This window comes from Ailuropoda melanoleuca, chromosome 8 (assembly GCF_002007445.2).
Source record: "Ailuropoda melanoleuca isolate Jingjing chromosome 8, ASM200744v2, whole genome shotgun sequence".
Lineage (NCBI taxonomy): Eukaryota > Metazoa > Chordata > Mammalia > Carnivora > Ursidae > Ailuropoda > Ailuropoda melanoleuca.
This window is the reverse complement of record NC_048225.1, coordinates 74,434,762-74,455,169: the sequence shown is the minus strand read 5'-3', so window position 1 is coordinate 74,455,169 and position 20,408 is coordinate 74,434,762. Positions and strand designations below refer to the sequence as shown.

General features: G+C 36.1%; 1 protein-coding gene across 2 annotated transcripts in view; it reads left to right on the top strand.

Annotated features, from left to right (window-relative positions):
- The first annotated feature begins 1,884 nt into the window (after positions 1–1,884).
- KIFAP3 (kinesin associated protein 3) overlaps positions 1,885–20,408 on the top strand; it is a 143,855-nt gene continuing 125,331 nt past the window's right edge. For both annotated transcript variants that reach the window (XM_002918565.4, XM_019798997.2), the window contains exons 1-5: positions 1,885–2,160; positions 8,127–8,258; positions 12,050–12,204; positions 14,208–14,263; positions 14,814–14,955. In XM_002918565.4, coding sequence (XP_002918611.1) covers positions 2,129–2,160; positions 8,127–8,258; positions 12,050–12,204; positions 14,208–14,263; positions 14,814–14,955 — 517 coding nt within the window. In that variant the 5' untranslated portion in view covers positions 1,885–2,128. The remainder of the gene's footprint in view (positions 2,161–8,126; positions 8,259–12,049; positions 12,205–14,207; positions 14,264–14,813; positions 14,956–20,408) is intronic.

Genomic DNA, 20,408 nt, shown 5'->3' with positions numbered 1-20,408 from the left:
AAATGCTCAGGCTCATTTGTACTTTTCCTGTTACAGACTGACAACTCCTCAGTTCAGTCCCAGTTTCAGTTTATCTCCTTATTAATCTAATTTTCAGGTCTATCTTCCTTTCTGTCTTTTGGGCATTTCCTGTAGATTTTTGTTGCTTTTCCAAGCTCAGATATGCATTTTTTTTCAGCTCTTAATATTTATTTAGTGCCAACTATGGGCCAGATGCTGTTCTAAGGGTACAGAGATTAACAGAGCAAAATAATCTTTGATCTCAAGAAGTTTACTTTGCAGGAATGCTTGTTATATTAGCTATGCATTTTAATGGATATTGTGATCTGGCAATTTTAGATACTGTGAAGGTTTTAAGGTAATCTAGCTATGAATGATAATTTGTAAAATTTCGTATCATTTTTTAGAATGCATATTCGGAAAAACAGAAAATAGGAAGTCCTGTTAGGAAAGAATTGCAGGGGCGCCTGGGTGGCACAGCGGTTAAGCGTCTGCCTTCGGCTCAGGGCGTGATCCAGGCGTTATGGGATTGAGCCCCAAATCAGGCTCTTCCGCTATGAGCCTGCTTCTTCCTCTCCCACTCCCCCTGCTTGTGTTCCCTCTCTCACTGGCTGTCTCTATCTCTGTTGAATAAATAAATAAAATCTTAAAAAAAAAAAAAAGGAAAGAATTGCAGTATTCCAGGTATGAAGTGGTGAGATGAATAGAAGTGAGAATGGAGAAGAAAAGTTGGACTGCCGGAGTATCTTGAAGGAAGAAAGGATAGAATTTTGTAACAGTTTAATAAGAGGGCATGACACAGAGGGAGATGTTAAATTAGCCTCAAATATTCTTCCCTGGAAGACTGAGAGAATGACTACAACACTGAGAGAAATACTGTAGCTGGTGTGAATGGGTAGACAGATAAAAAGAATACCTCTTGGCAGGTATTGACTGTGTGTCTATATTTAACATTCCATGCACTGCATTAAAAAAAACACACACACAATGAAACAACTATGTAGACATGGCCCAAGGTATGACTGAAAATATAGAACTAAAAGAGAGTAAGTGACCAGATTACAGGTGAGGAAAGGGAGTAGAGGTGGTTTTTTTGTAACCCTAGAGCCTGGTTTTGTGTTTGGCACAAAGCTGACCCTCAATCAATATTTACTGAATAAATGAACGTTAAGTCATTTGCATGGATGTGACAGCTGAGCCCATGGGCATAGAACTGAAAGCAGAGGATATTTACTTGCTAAGATTCAAAACCAGCTCTTCTTCCCTATGGCCTGCATTGCCAACAGCTGCCTGCCTGAGAGGAAACAACCCCAAAGGTACCCCGAGTTAAGGATAATTAGTGTAGGAGTTGGCATTTCAGGAGCTAGTTTGTAGGTATGTGTGTGTAGAGCAGGGGGGCGGGGATGGAGGAGTGCATTCTAGATTCAGAACACCAAAGTGGAAGTCACGGATTTGCACTGAATCAAAGGTGAGATTGATTGTATTCATTTTGTATGAGGGTCGGACCATCTCCACAAATTAAGAGCTTTTCAGTGCAATCAGCGCAGTTCCTTTTCCACAATGCCTCCAAACACAAATCTCACTTTACAGGTTACCAGCCGAGGGCTGAGCTGCTCTACAGCATTCACTAATTAAAAGGTTAATGGATTCCCTTTCTCTTTTTTGAAGCTAAGACCTGATATTGCAATTCGGCTGACTGGGATGACTCTTCCAATTTTCATCCTCAAGGGGGCGGTGATCAAGAAGCCAGTCCTCGACCACCCGCGCGTGTATCTGCGGCAAAAAAACCTCACACTCGGCTGCAGGGTGCGTCCGATTAATCCCCGGCGCCAGCACCTCACACTGAGCCTGCGCAGACGGCGTGGCGAAGTGAGCGCATGCGCCTTGAGGCGGGGCTGGCGGAGGTCGCGCTGGGCGGGTCTGGGTCCCTCCAGTGTTTTGGGGCCTAGGCGCTGTGGGAGGAGCCGGCGGCCTCACCGTGGTAACCGCAGCGCCGCCGCCCCTCCTTGCAGGTCTCTGGACTGTCATCGCCTTTGGGTGTGGGGATACTTTGGCCACTGTCCCCGGAAATAGCTCCGCCGGCTTTCTCAGATACCCCCATCCTCCCCACGCTGCCGTCGCCGCCGCCATGCAAGGGGAGGACGCCAGATACCTCAAAAGGTGACCACTCCCCAAGGCTCGGTCCTACCTTCCTTGGAGGGCCCTGAAGATACTCTTAGAGGTCCTTGGGTTGGCTTTGAGGTGTCACTGGGCAAAGCTAGAAGCTTAGAGGAGGGATGGATGCCGGGGAGAAGTGACGGAGAGGAAAGGGGAAAGGTGCACTGGGGAGAAGAGGAAAGGGCCTTTCGGGGGTGCGAGGCTCCCCAGCCTCTTACCGGGCTCGGCGGGACCCTGACAGCATTGAAGATGGTTTCCTTGCTGCACACATCACATTGTTCACGGGAGAAGGGCGAAGGGCCTAGTAAACCGTGTCTTCCTCCCCTCCAGGCCCCCACTTGGACTCTCCTTTTTTCCCCGGTAGAATAAATCCCTTGGGAGCTCCTGGGAGTTCCCTTGGGAATGAAGTCTTCTGGTGCCTTTGCTGTCTCCTGTTTGGGGTTCAGTGCCGTGGGGTTTTGAAACGATGAAGGAGTGGTGGCTTTTAATTTATAGGAGGCTGGGTTGAGATGGTTCCTTACTGCGTATTTCTGCTCTCCTCAACCATTTCATCCATTTGACTGCCATGTATACAGTATTAATTTTTGTAGGAGGTTCATAATTATCAAGAGGTTTGTTCAGGAGCTTGTCCTGGAACGGGCCATAATATATTTAGCTTAAGAATATTTGTAGTATCAATTACTCTTTAAAGAAAATTGTATCTGTTGGGATTATTTGACTCCTGTCAAAGAGAAGATTATCCCTGATGAAAAGAATACCTGTCACTGGACCAAGAATTAGCAGTGATCCAATAGAAAACAATATTAATTAGGACTCTCCATTTTTAGTTAATTCACTGTTACTGATAGGTTAAAGTACACAGGGAGAGTCTCATGTATTTTTTTGGACACAGTTTCATTATTTAAATATGGGGCAAATGTTACTTTATGAGACATATGCCGACCAAATATGAAAATACCTTTAAAAGATAAAACATGCATATAATGTGGTGGCATTATTTCAAGTCATAATATACTTTTACTGAATGTTCATCCTGGTTTGGCATGGCCCTGAACATCACAGAAACATATTCTAACCTTTAATCGATTCTTAAAAGGGATTTGTAACAATTTGTAAGATCAATCAAACAATGCACTTTCTTTGCAGGACTGAGGCATATTTGCCTGCCTTGCTCATTGTATATGAATATTTCTGAAACTCAAATAACAAGGCTTTATCACTAAAATTTTTATAGCAATATGTAGTTATGACTAGTATATAGTATTTGTTTCCTCCCTGAATTTTGCTTACATTGTTATTTTAAAATATCTTGATTGAAAATTTTATGACAGAAGAAAATAATATTTCTCTTTCAACTTTAAATTCCAGATTATTCTAGACAAAGAGCCACTATTATACCATCAGCTTATTTTCATTTAATATAGGTGTGCCAAAAGATGGTTTTTATTAGGATTCTTGTACCTGTATAGACCCTGAGGCATAATTGTCAATCTATTGCTTATTTTGAAAGCCATGTTATCTAGAGTTAAAAAAAATAAAACCAAACAAGTCACTGTGATGTTTGAAGTAAAATAAGGTCAGAATTTGGAAAGGTTGAAACATACGGTCTTCAGTTTTGTCTAATTTTGACAATATGAATAATAAAAAGTTTGTTTTGCTTGTTTTCACTTTAGAAATACACAGCTGGCATATAATCATACAGGCCTGGTGGATTATGATGTCTGGCAGAACCTTCCATTTTAATTATTGGTTCTTAGATAATGATTATGTATGTTCCTTTTGTAGTATTTTTACTTTTAGATTTCGTTTTTAACAGGACAGCAACATGTTTTCAATCTAATTGATTCACTCTAATTTTAATTAGTTGATTTCAGTGGTTTCATTGTAGTTATCACTGAGGAATCTCTAGTCTCTTTATGTTTAAATGTGAGTAGATTATAGAATCAAATCCAGTTTTCATTTTTTGTTCTGCTACCAGCTTTGATTCAGTAGCACTTAATGAGTACTTACAAAATATGTAGTGTATGTCTACCATTGTTCTGGTCACTGGGGAAATGATTAAATAGACATAGTTCATGTCCTCAATCAGATATACACAAACATAGACACTTATTTGTGATTCTGGGTTTTTTAGCCTCCTCTTAAACCTTCCAATGGCCTTCCATTGGTTTTATTTTTTTTTAAGATTTTATTTATTTATTTGACAGGGAGAGAGACAGCCAGCAAGAGAGGGAACACAAGCAGGGGGAGTGGGAGAAGAAGCAGTCTCCCAGCGAAGCAGGGAGCCCGATGCGGGGCTCCATCCCAGAATCCTGGGATCACGCCCTGGGCCAGAGGCAGACACTTAAGGACTGAGCCACCCAGGCGCCCCTCCATTGCTTTTAGAGTTAGAGCACCTACCTTTTCATCTTTCTCTCTCTCTGTTTCCCTCCCACCCCCAATAATTTCATACCTGAGCCTTACAGAAGTAACTTCTATTAGATCTTTGTGTTTCAGTGTTAGGTTCCAAATGCCCTTCTCATTGTCTGGAACTTGCCCTGTTACTCACTTAGCTAACTCCTCATTTTTCCTGTTTTTGCTTAAATGTCACTTTTTCCAAAAAGTCTTTCCTGAGCTGCCATTTCCTCATCCCACAATCCACAGTCCAGGTCAGATATACCTGTAAGGTTCTCGTGATACCAAATACCTTGTCTTTACGCATTTTACAATTATATTGTTATTGTTTGTCTTTCCTGCTGGTCTTTAAGCTCCAAAAGGCTAAGGAGCTATATATATCTTACTTCTCATTGTATCCTCAGCACACAGCACAGTGCCTGGAATGTAATACTCACTATATAATTATTAAATGAAGTGAAAATAAGGCTACAAAGAAAAATGGGCCAAATCATATAGGAATTAGGAGCTATCGTAAAGAGTTGAGAATCGTAAAAGCAGTGGGGAACCACTGAAGGATTTTTAAGAGTAAATGGCATTCATTCATTCATTCAATAGTTATTTGAAATTCTACCATGTAAAAGCCACTCAGCCAAGTAATTAAAAGTATTGAATGAATGATACACACTTTCTCTGCTTTATGGTACTTATAATGTATCAAGGAATACAGACTTTAAATAATATATAATCAGAAGTAATAATTTATGAGAAGTGCTATAAATATATGATAAGCAAAATCAGTATATGGCCTTTGTGTAAAGCTTTTTTTTTATATACAGTATAATTTTTTCAACATTCATCTATGTTTTAGCATTCATTAGTACTTCATTCCATTTAATAGCTGGATGATAATTCATTGTGTGGATATAGCACATTTTGATTATCCATTCATCTATTGATGGACATTTATATTGTTTCTATATATTGTCTATTGTGAGTAAAGCTGCTTTGAACATTCCTGTACTAGTTTCAGTACCTTTTTTCACTCTCTGGTATATCCCTAGTTGTTGCAAGATAATGTACTAATTCTATATTTAACTTATTGGGGAACCACCAAACTGTTTTTCACAGTGACTGCACCATTTTACATTCCCACCAGCAGTGTATGAGAGCTCCAATTTTTTGAAGCACCAACAGTTGCTATTTATTTTTTTAAATTATGGCCATTCGGTGGATGTGAAGTAGTATCTTATTGTATTTTTGATTTGCATTTCCCTAGTTATTAGTGACATCGAGCATCTTTTCATAAGCTTCTTGGCCTTTGGCTATATTCTTTGGAGAAAAGAGTTCTTTATATGTTCTAGATACTAGACTCTTACCAGAAAAATAGTTTGCAAATATTTTGTCACATTCCGTGGTGGTTTTTTTCATTCTCTTCACAGTATCCTTCCTTATGCAAAAGTCTTAAATTTTGATGAAGTCCAGTTTAATTTTTTCTTAGTTGCTTTTTTTTTTTTTTAAAGATTTTATTTATTTATTTGACAGAGATAGAGACAGCCAGAGAGAGGGAACACAAGCAGGGGGAGTGGGAGAGCAAGAAGCANAAGAAGCAGGCTCATAGCAGAGGAGCCTGATGTGGGGGCTCGATCCCATAACGCCGGGATCACGCCCTGAGCCGAAGGCAGACGCTTAACCGCTGTGCCACCCAGGCGCCCCAATAGTTGCTTTTGATGCCATTATTTAAGAAACCATTGGCCAAATAGTTCGTTTCTGCTTTTGTTTCCCTTGCCTCAGAAGACCTACCTTAGAAAGATGTTGCTAAAGCTGATGTCAGAGGAATTATTGGATATCCACACATAAAGGAATGAAATTGGACCCTTGATTTATGCCACATAATTAACTCTAGGATTTTTATGGTTTCATATCTCACATTTAGGTCCTTAATCCATTTGAGTTTATTTTTGTGTGTAGTGTAAGAGAGTGGTCCAGTTTCATTCTTTTGCATATAGCAAAATAAAAAGCTTCTGCACAGCAAAGGGAACAATCAACAAAAGTAAAAGACAACCTACTGAATCAGAGAACATATTTGCAAACAACATATCTGAAAAAGGGTTAGTATCCAAAATATATAAAGAACTTATGCAACTCAACACCAAAAAAACAAATAATCGAATTAAAAAATGGACAGAAGATATGAACAGACATTTCTCCAAAGAAGATATACAGAGGGCCAAAACACACATGAAAAGATGCTCAACATCACTCATCATCAGGGAAATGCAAATCAACACTACAGTGAAACATCACTTCACACTTGTCAGAATGGCTAAAATCAAAATCACAAGAAGCAATTGTTGCCCAGGATGTGGAGAAAAAGGAACCTTCATGCACTGTTATTGGGAATGCAAACTGGTGCAGTCACTGTAGAAGACAGTGTGGAGGTTCCTCAAAAAGATAAAAATAGAACTACCCTGTAAGCTAGTAATTGCACTACTAGGTATTGATCAAAAAAAATACAGAAACACTAATTCAAAGGGATAGATGACCCCATGTTTATTGCAGCATTATTTATAATAACCAAATTATGGAAGCATCCCCAGTGTCTATCTACAGGTGAATGGATAAATTTTTTTTTCATTCACTTGATATGTAGGAGTCATGCCGCTAATTTTTAGGGTTTTTTTCCCCAGAGGAAAGTTTTTCATATGTAGCTACAGATTTTATGTGACTATAGGAGGATTTTGAGTTCAGAATCCTCCTATGCTACCATCTTGAATAGAAACTTATAATAAATCCTTTTGACAGCAATAATTTTTTTAAAGTAACTGTTTAATGAAAAATTAATGAATTTTTATTGTTGTAGAAAATTGATGATAAATGTATAATGCAATATGAGCAATTATTTTCTCTTTTAAGGATTGTAATGTTATCATCAACTGCATGAAGTCTGGCAATATCAGGATGTACTTCAGAAGTTATTAATTAAGAACATTGTGCCCCAGGATGACAATTAACACATGGAGTTATAGAAGGTGTATTTTATATCACTCTGTGAAGCATAGTCTTCACATTGATGTAAAAAATGATTTTTCTAAATTAATTTAGCATATTTCAGGTTCTAGTTTTCTTATACGTATAAAAAAAAAGCAGAGCTGTTATTGAGAAGTTTCCATTAGTTGAAAAAATTTACAGTTAGTAGACAGCAGTTTTGATATGTGTCATAAGATGCTTCAAATAGAAAATCAGTTAATTCTAATAATCAGTTATAATTTTTTTAATCTAATACATGGATTCCAGGTAAAGCATTTGGAAGCGCATTCTCTTGATATTTAAACATCTGATGTCATTACGAGTGCCATGTTAAATTCAGTTTGAAAGTTCAGCATTTAAGGTAAAATTATTCATTTTGTTATAAGTATAGTACAGCGTTTACAGAGTTGGAGAAAAAGACTTACTTCTTTGTCCAAGTCAAGAGAAAATCTAATTTAAATGCATATGTTAATCCAACCCACATGCTTTTGGAACTAGAAACTAGATAAAAACCATGAACAATTTGTGAGTTTTTAATCTATGTCTATTTTTATTTTATATTATAGGAAAGTTAAAGGAGGAAATATTGATGTACATCCATCAGAAAAAGCACTCATTGTTCAGTATGAAGTGGAAGCTACCATTCTTGGAGAAATGGGTGATCCCATGTTGGGAGAACGAAAGGAATGCCAAAAGATGTAAGTTTTCTTCATTTGTGTGTGTTTTGAAAGTAGTGAACCTTATACAAACTGTATAGATGTATATCTGCATAGATGATAGATGGTTATGGCATTCTTCTAGACATACATCTTAGTGAAGCAGAGACTATATTAAACTATAAATACAGAGTATATTTTTTCCAGAGAAATGGCCTTTCTCATTAGCCTATAGTTGTGCTGATTGTCTTGCCCTCCTTCCACAGTGTTGTAGAAATAGAGAAGGTCTGAGATCACGTAGTATTCTCTCCTAACTTTCTTCTCTCCCTCCAATTAAAAAAAATTGATTTGGGAACTAAGTAAAAAGAATTTTAACTAGTTAAAACAAGTGTTAGTGTGTTCTGGTGGTGTAGCACACTGAAAAGCACTATATTTTAAATACATAGCAGTGGTTCTCAACTGGTTATGATATTTTCCCCCAGAGAACATTTGGTAATGCCTGGGGACATTTTTGGTTGTTGTAACTGGAGGGATCCTATTGGCAATCTAGTGGAGAGAGGCCAGGGTGCTGCTAAACATCCTACAATGCACAGGAGGGCCACCTACGAACAAAGAATGATTTGGCTCCGAATTTTAATAGTGCTGCGATGGAGAAACTTTGGTGTATAGCAACCTGAAAAGAGAAGCTGCCTAATATCTTAGTAAGACCCCTAATCTGTCTTCTTTTTTTGTGTTAGGAGACTAAATTACACAGATAATCTAAGATAACTGAGTCCTTGGATAATTCACTAAATTGAAGAAAAACACACATATGCACACACACACATACTTACACTGTGTCCTTTTAGACTTTCTCTCTTCCGTTAATGTGTTTGTGATTGCTGCCTCAGTTTTGTACATTTTGAGAACATGTGAAAAATTCTTGAGATCTTAATAATTTTATTTCCCAAAAAAAGCTAGCCGATCAGAGACTTTGCCTTTGGAACCTCAGATGTAGATCTGCATTTCAGGCGAGAGATTTCGTTTTTAGCTCTTAACAATGCAGTCAGTAGCCTCAGTCAGCTAGAATTAAATGAGAATGTTGTTATTGCTTGGAAAATCATGGGCTTTTTAGACAAAGGATATATTTACCTGAGAGCCAACCACTTGAAAAAGAGTTATACCAAATGTGGCTAGAGTAAATGGATTTAAACTTCAGTTAAGGGAAAAACCTGAGTAATTCTACCATGATACTCAACTGTGACTGCACAAGGTTTGGAGAGGAATCATTGTAGGACTAAAAGAAGAATGCGGTCTGTTGTTAGTTCAAGAGGTTTTAGCAATGGCAGCAGCTGGGGATGAGGGTTTTGGGAAGGACACTCATATAGGCTGAGATAGATGTGACATGAAATTGTCATTAAATTGGGGTAGTCAGTGCTATGGCCCAAGTCTTGAAGACTTGTACTATATTTCATTTTCCCTTATTAGGCAAAGAAGTATTTAACCCCATCTTCAACAGAGTCCCAATTTTCTGAAGATTTCTTTATGAGATACTGATGATTATGGTCCAAAAATAATATGGGTATTTTTCTTGTGAGTTTTTGGTGTTCTTAATAGGTATGGACTGCCTAATGAAGGTTCTGATTTTTGACTATGGGTATAATCAGTAAGCATACAAGCTGACATTTTCTAAAAGTTCTAGCAATACCTATTTCTTTTTTTTTTTAATATTTTATTGATTTATTGGAAAGAGAGTGAGAGAGGGTGAGAAAGCACAGAGGGTGAGGGAGAAGCAGACTTCCCGCTGAGCAGAGAGCCCGATGCGGGACTCGATCTGAGGACCCCGAGATCGTGACCTGAGCTGAAGGCAGACGCTTAACTGACTGAGCCACCCCGGCGCCCTCTTCTTTGTCTTTTAAAAGAAGGGAAGGATTTAGGAGAGAGACCTATATACTGAAAGAAGGAAATCTATTACCTTGGATGGAAAGAAGATGAATCAGATTGTTAATATATATGATGGTAGAAAATCTAAAAAAAGGATAGAAATATCTACTTTATTAAATCAAGATACCACTACACACCTATTAGAATAGGTAAAATCCAAAATATTGACAGCAAATGCTGGTGAGGATATAGAGCAATAGGAGCTCATTTATTGCTGGTGGGAATATAAAATGGTGCTGCCACTTTGGAAGACAGTTTGGCAATTTCTTACAAAGCTAGACATAAGCTTACCATATAATCTAGCAGTTGTGTTCCTAGGTGTGAACTCAAATGAGTTGAAAACAATGTCCACACAAAACTGGTACATGAATTTTTATAGAAAATTTTTATAGAATTTTTATAGAAAATTTATAATTGTAAAAAATTGGAAGCACCCCAGATATCCTTCAACAGGCAAGTGGGTAAACAAACTGCAGTGCATTCATATAACCAAGTATGATTCAGCACTAACAAGAAATCATCTGAAGCTATGAAAACACATTGGAGGTACCTTACTATATTAATGCATAAAAGTGAAAGAAGCCAGACTGGAAAAGCTGCGTACTATATGATTCCAACTATGTGACATTATAGAAAAGGCAAAGCTAAAGTAGAAAAATTAGAGGCTGTCAGGAGTCCAAAGGATGGGGGAAGGGAGAATAGATAAAGCACAGGGCATTCTTAGGACAGTAAAACTATTTTGTATGATACTATAATGGTAGATGCATGGCATTATGCATTTGTCAAAGCCCAGAGAACTACACAACACAAAGAGTGAACCCTAGTGTAAACTGTGAACTTCAGTTAGTGAGAATGTATCAGTATTGGCTCATCAGTTATAACAAAGGCACCATGTAATGCCTTCATGATGTGCAGCTAAAATTATACAAAAATAAAATAGTTTAAAAGATTTAAAAGGTAGGAACATAAATAGATTAAAGAAAACTTAAATGAACCAAGTATTGCTAGGTTGTTGTAAACATTAGAAGCCATTCTAGCAAATTTGTGCATAAAAGGAATTTATTAAAGGCTGTTAGGTGACTTGTAGAATCCCCAGAGGACCAGATCTGGGGATGACTGTTTAGCTGGGAATAATATGTAAATCACTATGCTGCACTTATTTCAGGAGATCATCTCTATCTGAATAATGATTTCATGGATGCTGAGTATAAGACATTTTTTGGAGATCACTTTCCCTACTGCCTCTAATCTAATACCTTGATATCTCTTCAAAAATTGGCATCTTCATCAAAAAAGGATTCCACACAGTGGTTACTTTCTTCTGTTTCTCTTTTTGAATATAAGCCTTGCATGGGTGCATCTGCTTGTAAGAGTCTTTTGCCTCCAGTTGAGTTTTCACCCTGAGCCTAATTTTGTGTCTTCATGGCTCTCCCTGGTACCACGAATCCATGTACATTGACAATTGTTTCCACCTGAACAAGTGAATCTGAATATACTAATATTATGTGTTGTCCCTATTTAAAAAATATATAAATAAACGATTATGAGTATGGTCAAGAAAGTTACTCATTTTTGTCCGTGTGGATACTTACATCCAATAATGACTGAAGACTTTATATATGTTGTCAGAAAGACTGTTTTAAAACAAGATCCATGAATATGCTGTCCTGCCTAGAAGAGTCAGATGTAGATTTAATGTTCTTTTGTTATCTCGTTTGTCCAGTTCAAAGAAATAATTTCTTTGCATTTTTCTAAGCTTAATTATATCTAATACTTTATCGTATTTTACTAAAACAGTCTGTGTCATGTACATTTAACTGCTTTATAAATTATTTATTTAAAAGAAGTATTCTGTAAGTTATCACTTACTTGGATACTACCTGAGTTGGAAAATTCTGATATGCTTACAGCATTCGTCTTAAGAGTCTCAATGCCAACACAGATATAACTTCCCTGGCACGGAAGGTGGTTGAGGAATGTAAACTTATTCATCCCTCAAAATTAAATGAAGTAGAACAGCTTTTGTACTATCTACAGAACCGCCGTGATTCATTGTCAGGAAAAGGTAAGTAGAATTCCTCACTTTTTAATGCGTAATCAGAGTTGTTAGACTATAGTTCGTGCTTTTGATTTTTGAATGGTGTTTTTTTTGTTATTGTTTTATTTTGTTTTGTCAGTGCTATAAATAAGTGAATGAAAAAATAAACCTATTCGTTTCCTGCATGTGAGGCTCTATATTAGATGCTTCCACATGAAATGATCTGTTTCTGGTTCACACTGCGGTGTGTGTATGTTCATGTAGGTGTACACAGATGCTGAAATAAGGAATGAAAAAGCAAATGTCTGTCATACTGATTCTAGAATAATAAAAGGAGAGAATTTGGGCAGAAAAATCTATTTTCTCTACCCCAACTAGATTTGTATTTTCTAAATTTCTTCTTGACACTTAACTTATAGTTCAGAATGGATTACTCAGGAATTTAAATGTTAAGCTGTGTGTCATATGTTTCAGACTATCTTAAAGATACAAGTTTTATGACTCTTTCTTAGGAAAATATTGCTTTTTCATTCTTAATGTCTTCCCTTTTACCATTCTCCTATCTTCAATTTCCTCATAAAGAACCAAGCCATTAAAATATTAGAGCTAAGTAATTGATTATTTTTAGAAGACATCATCAAATAATCTAAACCAAAAATGAGACAAAATAAAAATACAGACATTTCAATGGAAAGTCATCTAAGATTATTGAATGCATATTCTTCTTCATAGTACTGATTAAGTTTACATGTCCTTCTTTAACCATTGTGAGTTCTAAAATATGGTGCCTTTGAAATAATTTATAAATGCTTAAGATTATATTAAGTAGTAAAAAGTAAGAAAATTTGTTTGGACTTTTTTCAAATTATTCAGTTATTTCTCTCTATCCACAGCAAATAAAATGCCTTGTGTCTAATATGTACTTTTGTTAGTTAACCTTAAATATGATATCTAATGTGATCAGTATATATTTTTGAATGAATTAAGTGATTATAAATTTATTTAAAAGCAAAAATAAGCAGTTTGAACTTGATTGCATCCAACTACATCACTGGAACTCAATGTATAATTGTTAATTATTCATAGTAAGTGCTATAAGGAAAATATCAAGAAGAATTTTTATTAACTGTTTCATGATAGAATATTTTGGTTTTTATCTTTGTAAATGAGGGAGATAACTTCTTCGATAAATAAGTTCAAAGTGAGCAAAGTAAATCCTGTACTCTAGTAAGATGTGTGTGTACTTACTTTGAGTTGTATAAATGCATTTATATTAAAATAACTTTACTAATAAAACCCTTTAACTGAGTTTTCAAGGTAAATTAGTCTTCTCAACCTTCTTCCCCCCAAATTAAAGGAATATGAGGAAATTTTCATGTCAACATAAATGAATAAATCCATTCAAATCAATGTTTATATAGATATTAATGTTTGAAGACATTCATGAAATACCATTACTATGTTGAATACACGCTTATTTAAAAAAAAAAAAACTATTCCATTTTTCTTTTTTAACTTTTTTATGTGGTATTCACTATTTCAAAGCCAAAAACCTTGCCCCCTAAAAGTGATTGGAACAAAACAGTAATACTTATTCATGTGATGCATGACCTTAAGTGGTTTTTTCTCATTTCAGTTTTTATATTAGTCAGCCCATTAATGTATCTTTGCCTTATTGATTTTCTTCCTCCCACCTTAAATGTGAATTAGGAAGGGGCTCTTTTGCTGCTTGTTGGCAAGTCTGGCTATTTACATACCCAAAAAGTTAATGTAGGAGGAGATGAAGTAATGACTTTGGGATCATTTATAGATTTTATTCATTTATATCCTTGATATCCTCATTAGAACAGATGGATTAAAGATGAACATTTTTAAATTTTTTTTATTTATTGGAAAAAAGATGATTTCATAAACTATTCAGTTTTAAGATCCCCAGCTCAGCCATAATTAAACTCAGCTGCTGAAAATAAAAATTGCCCAGAAACTCTAAAAACCTAGTTCTTCTCATTAAAAACAAAATCTTTTTACAGAAAAAAAAGAAAAATCAAGCAAGCCTAAAGATCCACCTCCTTTTGAAGGAATGGAGGTAAGACTGTATTCTGATCTACTAGAGAACCGATTGATGGTAAGGTGGTTGCCTTTTCCCATCAATAATTCATATAATAACATTAAATAGATATGGAAATTTTAAAAATTATTCAACTTAGAAGTACCTAGAAAAGGTAGATATTCAGTATTTCATACAGGTAAAAGTTATTGGTATGTTTTTAAGATATAATTTATTTTGATAAGTAAGTTTTGAAATGTTTTAAATATTCTTATTGCATTATGTTTTGAAATATTGTTTAACCTATTGAAGTAGATAAAAATTATTTTGCATTACATTTAAGATACTTAATAGGCTGATTTTAGAGTTTATGTATTCCTATTTTCAAACGGTTTATAAATACTTTTGTATTGGAGTCCTAGCACCCAAAGGTCTACTTTTCCCCTCTATAAAAGGATGGCTACTATGAGTCCTTTGAAAACTTGTCTGTTATTAAAAGGGCAAAATATTGACCACAAAATATCATTCTTTTGACAGTGACTTTGTTAAATATTGTTCTTTTGGAGTACTTCCTCTTTCTTTCTTTCAGATTGATGAAGTTGCTAACATTAATGATATGGATGAATACATTGAGTTACTATATGAAGATATTCCTGACAAAGTTCGGGGTTCTGCATTGATCCTGCAGCTTGCTCGAAATCCTGATAACTTGGAAGAGCTACTATTGAATGGTGATTTATATCTATAAATAATAAAAGTAGAAAAATTGTTGTATAATACAGTTTTTAATTTTATCATAATAGAGGACAAAGCTAAAATTATACCAAAGTTAGGAATGCATTTTTTTAACTTAAGAGCATAACATTTAAATATTCTCTGAAGAATTCAGAAATCATTTAATTTAAACAACAAAAATAAGGCATTAATGATTCTGTATCTTTTCTTTCTTCTGCTCTGGAAGACTTTTATTCTTTCAGTTAGGATACAATATCAAACTTCTGACATTTGCACACATATGTATATACTTTTATTAAATTGATTAGAGTTCCAAAATTAGTTTTCTTTCAGTAGCAAAGCAAAAATATATATTAATCTTTATAAGTTTATTTAGGTTGAATTTGATGCTCTCCTTTCATTAGATGTGCTAGGTAATAAAGAAAAAGGAGATATAATGCTCTTAAAATCTTTTTTCTTAGTAATACCACTATAGAATTACTTTAAATGCATGGTTTTCTGACTGTACTTCTGCCAAAAATAAAATATGGAAGATGTCATGATTATCTGATTTCCATCACATGATGAAGAATACCTTTTGTCTATTTTCATACTCCTTTTATGGAGGCTGCACAGTACACACCTATACTTTGTAGCTTGCAAAATATATACAAGAACTGTCCAGGAAGTCCTAGGATGTTACTAATATTCCAAGTAGGAAATTTGTACGTTTTAAGTATTTTTAAAATTACATAACTTAAATATTACATTTTTTAAAAAGAATTAGAATATTATAGATGAGACCCCTTTGGCCATTACTCTATATAATCTGAGCTGGGAGTGCGTTCATTCTTTTAGATGTTTTTCATATATACTTTTATATATATAAAAATATATGAATTTTTTAGAGTATTACTTTGTTAGAATTTTTATATTATTAATGTCATACTTTTTAAATTTTTTCTTCATATACTAATGTTTTGAGATTACATGCAGATAGGTACATATAATGTAATTAGTTTTTTAAAAATTTTATTTATTTGGGAGAAAGATAGCGAGAGAGAGCACAAGTGGGGAGGAGAGGAGTTGTATAATACGGTTTTTACATATATAATGTCATATATATATATCATTTATATCCTTTTTCTTTTATGTGCTTAGAAATAGTTTCTCTCAATCTGTTGTCTCTTTTTTGTATCATACCTTTTTCCATCTGTTTACTTTCACCCTGTTTGAATAGTATGCAAAAACTTTGCTCCAATATAACTTTATGCCCTCTCCACTCCTTTGTATTATTATAGTAATACAAAGTACATCATTACACATTATTCTGCCTGTCAGCACTGTAATATAATTATTGATGTATGAGGTTTTTTAATCAGATAGAAGAGTACAATCAGAAATATGTTTATACCGTCTTTTTTTTATATGGTTACCTTTACCAGTGCTCTTTATTTCTTTGTGTGGATTTAAGTTTTTCTCTAGTATTTTTTCATTTAAGCCTGAAGGGTTCCCCTTAGTATTTCTCATAGGGAAGGTTTAGTATCAGCAAATTCTTTAAATTTTTGTTTACCTAGGAATAGGAATGACTTAATTTTTCCCTGGTGTTTGAATGGGTAGTTTTGCTAGATGTAGAATTCTTGTTTGACAGTCTTTTTCTTTTAGGACTTGGAGTATACCACCTACTGTCTTCATGTTTCCATGGTTTCTGATATGAAATTGGCTATTAATCTTATTAAGGATCCTGTGTAACTATTGAGCTGCTTTCTTCTTGCTGCTTTCAACATTTTCTTTGCCTTTGGCTTTTGCCAGTGTGACTATGGTGTGTTTAGGTGTTGATATCTTTTAGTTAGTCTTGCTTGGAGTTCATGGAACTCCTTGGAACTGCAGATTAATGTGTTTTTTGTTTGTTTGTTTGTTTGGGGTTTTTTGTTTTTTTTAAAGATTTTATTTATTTTGACAGAGAGAGACAGCCAGCGAGAGAGGGAACACAAGCAGGGGGAATGGGAGAGGAAGAAGCAGGCTCCTATCAAAGAAGCCTGATGTGGGGCTCGATCCCAGAACGCCGTGATCACGCCCTGAGCCGAAGGCAGATGCTTAACGACTGTGCCACCCAGGCGCCCCCAGATTAATGTTTTTTATCAAACTTGGGAAGTTTTGGGCATCAGCTTGTTAAATATTCATTTAGCTCCTTTCTCTCTCTCCTTTCCTCTTGGGACTTCCATGTTAATATGCTTGTTTGGTGCCACACCAGTCTTTAAGTCTCTATTTCTTTTTCTTTTTTTTTCTTTCAGTTCCGCAGACTGGATAACCTTGATTGACTTGCCTTTTAATTTATCAGTTCTTTCTTTTTCTAGTTCACATCTGCTGCTAAGTCCTTCTAATGAATTTTTCATTTCAGTTGTTGTATTTTGTAACTCCGGAATTTCTATTTGGTTCATATTTTATAATTTGTATCTCCTTATCGATATTATTTGTTTGATGAGACATCATTCTCCTGCCTTCCCATATTTTTCTTTAAACCTTTACGTATGGTTTCCTTAATTCATTGAATATATTTACAATAGCTAGTTTAAAGTCTTTTGTCTCATAAGTTTAACTTCTGAGCTTCCTCATGGACAATTCCTATTGACTCATGTATTTAATGAGTATAGGGCATAGTGTCCTGTTTTCTTGCAAGTCTTATAGTTTTTATTGTTGTTGAAATAATATTGGGGGCACTCCCTCCAGGGCTTGTTATTTTTACTGTTGGTTTAATGAGTTTCTTGGATTAATTCTGAAAAGTCGGTATTCTTCATGCAGCCAGAAGCTTTCTAGCTCAGTTAGTTCAGTGTTAACTAATGATTGGATAGAGGTTTTTTTAAATGCTTGGCCCTAAGTGTCCCAGCCTTTGCTGAGGGGCTCTGTGTGTGTGTGTGTGTCTGTTGGAGGATGTCTTCAGTATTTAAGCAGGTAGTTTACAAGACCTTACCTTTTTAAAAAAAACTTTTTTTTAATTTATTGAATTAATCTCTACACCCAATGTGGGGCTCAAACTCATGACCCTGAGATCGAGAGTCTCATGCTCTACTGACTGGGCCTGCTGAAACTCCCAAGGCCTTAGCCTTTAATTCCTGCTTGTATATTGCCTCAGGTTTGGCCAGAGATGAGAGAGCAGGTCTTTCTTAGGTTTTTCCCTGGCATTAGCACATTCCTGCACATGGACATGGCCTTCTGGATTCCCAGGACTATATGGGAACTTTTCAAAGACCTTGTGAATATCTCATTCCCCGGTTTTTCCTTTTAAGGTTTTTTGGGCAGACTCTTATTAAGCCCAGCTGGCAAGGCTACCACATGCAGTTGCAATGTTGTCACCAGTGGTTTTTTTTTTTTTTTTTAAAAAGATTTTATTTATTTATTCGACAGAGATAGAGACAGCCAGCGAGAGAGGGAACACAAGCAGGGGGAGTGGGAGAGGAAGAAGCAGGCTCATAGCAGAAGAGCCTGATGTGGGGCTCGATCCCATAATGCCGGGATCACGCCCTGAGCCGAAGGCAGACGCTTAACCGCTGTGCTACCCAGGCGCCCCTGTCACCAGTGGTTTTCAACAAATGCCCTGGGTATATGCTGTACAAAGCAATTTCTGAGTCAGGTCAAATAAATGCAAACCCTGGGGATGGAGCTTTCCAGCAATATCCAGGTAGGTCACATAGTGACAGCTCACTGGAGTGGGGGTTTTCAGGAGTGCCAAATTGTTCTGCCTCCTCTAGTTTCTGCTATGCTGCTATTTTTCACAGATTTTAAAATTGTGATGCTGTTGGTTTTCAAGTCTTCCACAAAGTTACACAGAGGAGATAGAATTAGGACAAGTTGAAACAGAGCTTACTGCTCTTACTGAGATTCAGCCATATTTCTTATTGTTGCAAAATGTAGTTAATTTCCAGGGTTCTAAAAAGTTGATGACAGTTTTTACCAGTGTTTTAATTCACTTGTGGAGGAGTGGATTTTTGGAGGTCCTTACTTTGGTTGTTTCAGAAATGCTTGGCTCTGGAATTCATTTTTGTTGAAAACAGGAGATAGAGACGTAAATTTTTTGCATATTCAATAGCCAGTTATTCCAACCAAGTTAGTGAATACTCCTTCTTCCCCCAAAGATTTGAAATGCCTTTTCTGTTAAATGCCTGGCATTCTGTGATTCAAAGATACTTCTTGAAAGCTTATTCTGTGCCATGTACTATTCTGATATATTCATGGGTATGTTTTAATGCTTTCTTTTCCATTGATCTGTTTGATAATTTCCATAGCAATATCATACTATTTGTTTTTGCTATGTTTTGTTTTGTATTTTGACTAGAGTTTTAGAATAGGTAGGAGAAATGTTCCAATTTGTTGATTTATTTTTAAATAGGTGTTGCTGGTCTTGTACGTTTTTTTGAATTTATTATTTTGAGATCAGTTTATCATAAATATGCTCTAAAAATTATAATGGAATTTTAATATGATTGCATTTAACTTATAAATTCATTTTGGGTTATATTTTGACCTTCAGTAAACTTCATAAATTTCTCTCAGCTAGTTCTTTTTTTTTTTTTTTTTTTAAGATTTTATTTACTATGACAGAGACAGAGCGAGAGGGAACACAAGCAGGGGGAGTGGGAGAGGAAGAAGCAGGCTCCTAGCGGAGGAGCCTGATGTGGGGCTCGGTCCCTAACGCTGGGATCACGCCCTGAGCCGAAGGCAGACGCTTAACGACTGTGCCACCCAGGCACCCCATCTTTCAGCTAGTTCTTGATAACCTCTACAAATCCTATAGCTATGTTTTTATTGAGACACTTTTCTTTTCTCTACTAAAGGAGAAAAATGAAATAAAATTTGGAAAATAGGTCACTAGCCGTATACCTAAATTCATGATATTACAGTACATCATTTTCCAAAGCACAGTTGACTCTTGAACAATGGAGAGGGGGTGGTTTTGAGGTGCACCCCCCCTTGAAAATACATATGTAATTTTTGACTCTCCAGAAACTTAACTATGAATAGTACAGTAATAGAACAAGACACCACATCTCTCCTTGTCCCCACCCAAAGTTAGCAAAGCTGGATCCTGGAGTGCCACCTGTTCCTTGCTTCCATACCCAAGAATGTGGGAAATCTTTTTATACATGGAATTTGAAGGAAGGAAGGCACCTTTACCTGTCTGTCTAGATTGTTTGCTCCATCAGACCCCCTTTATGAAGTTCTAATGCAGTTTCTGCTTATAGAAGATGCTGTCAAATGGTGAGCTGCCAGTTCCCTGGAGGTATTAGCTCCCCACATTGGAGAGCTTTCAGCACCATGGACAGTGACCTCCCTGCCGTCCACTCTACCTCCCAGGTTTCTGCTTGGTGCTCTTAGCTCCAGTGTTCTGGACCTGTTACCCTGGGCGAGAGTGGCTGGGGGGTAAGGGCGAAGGCAGGTTATTCTGTGGTCCTTGGCCAGTACTGGCCCGTGC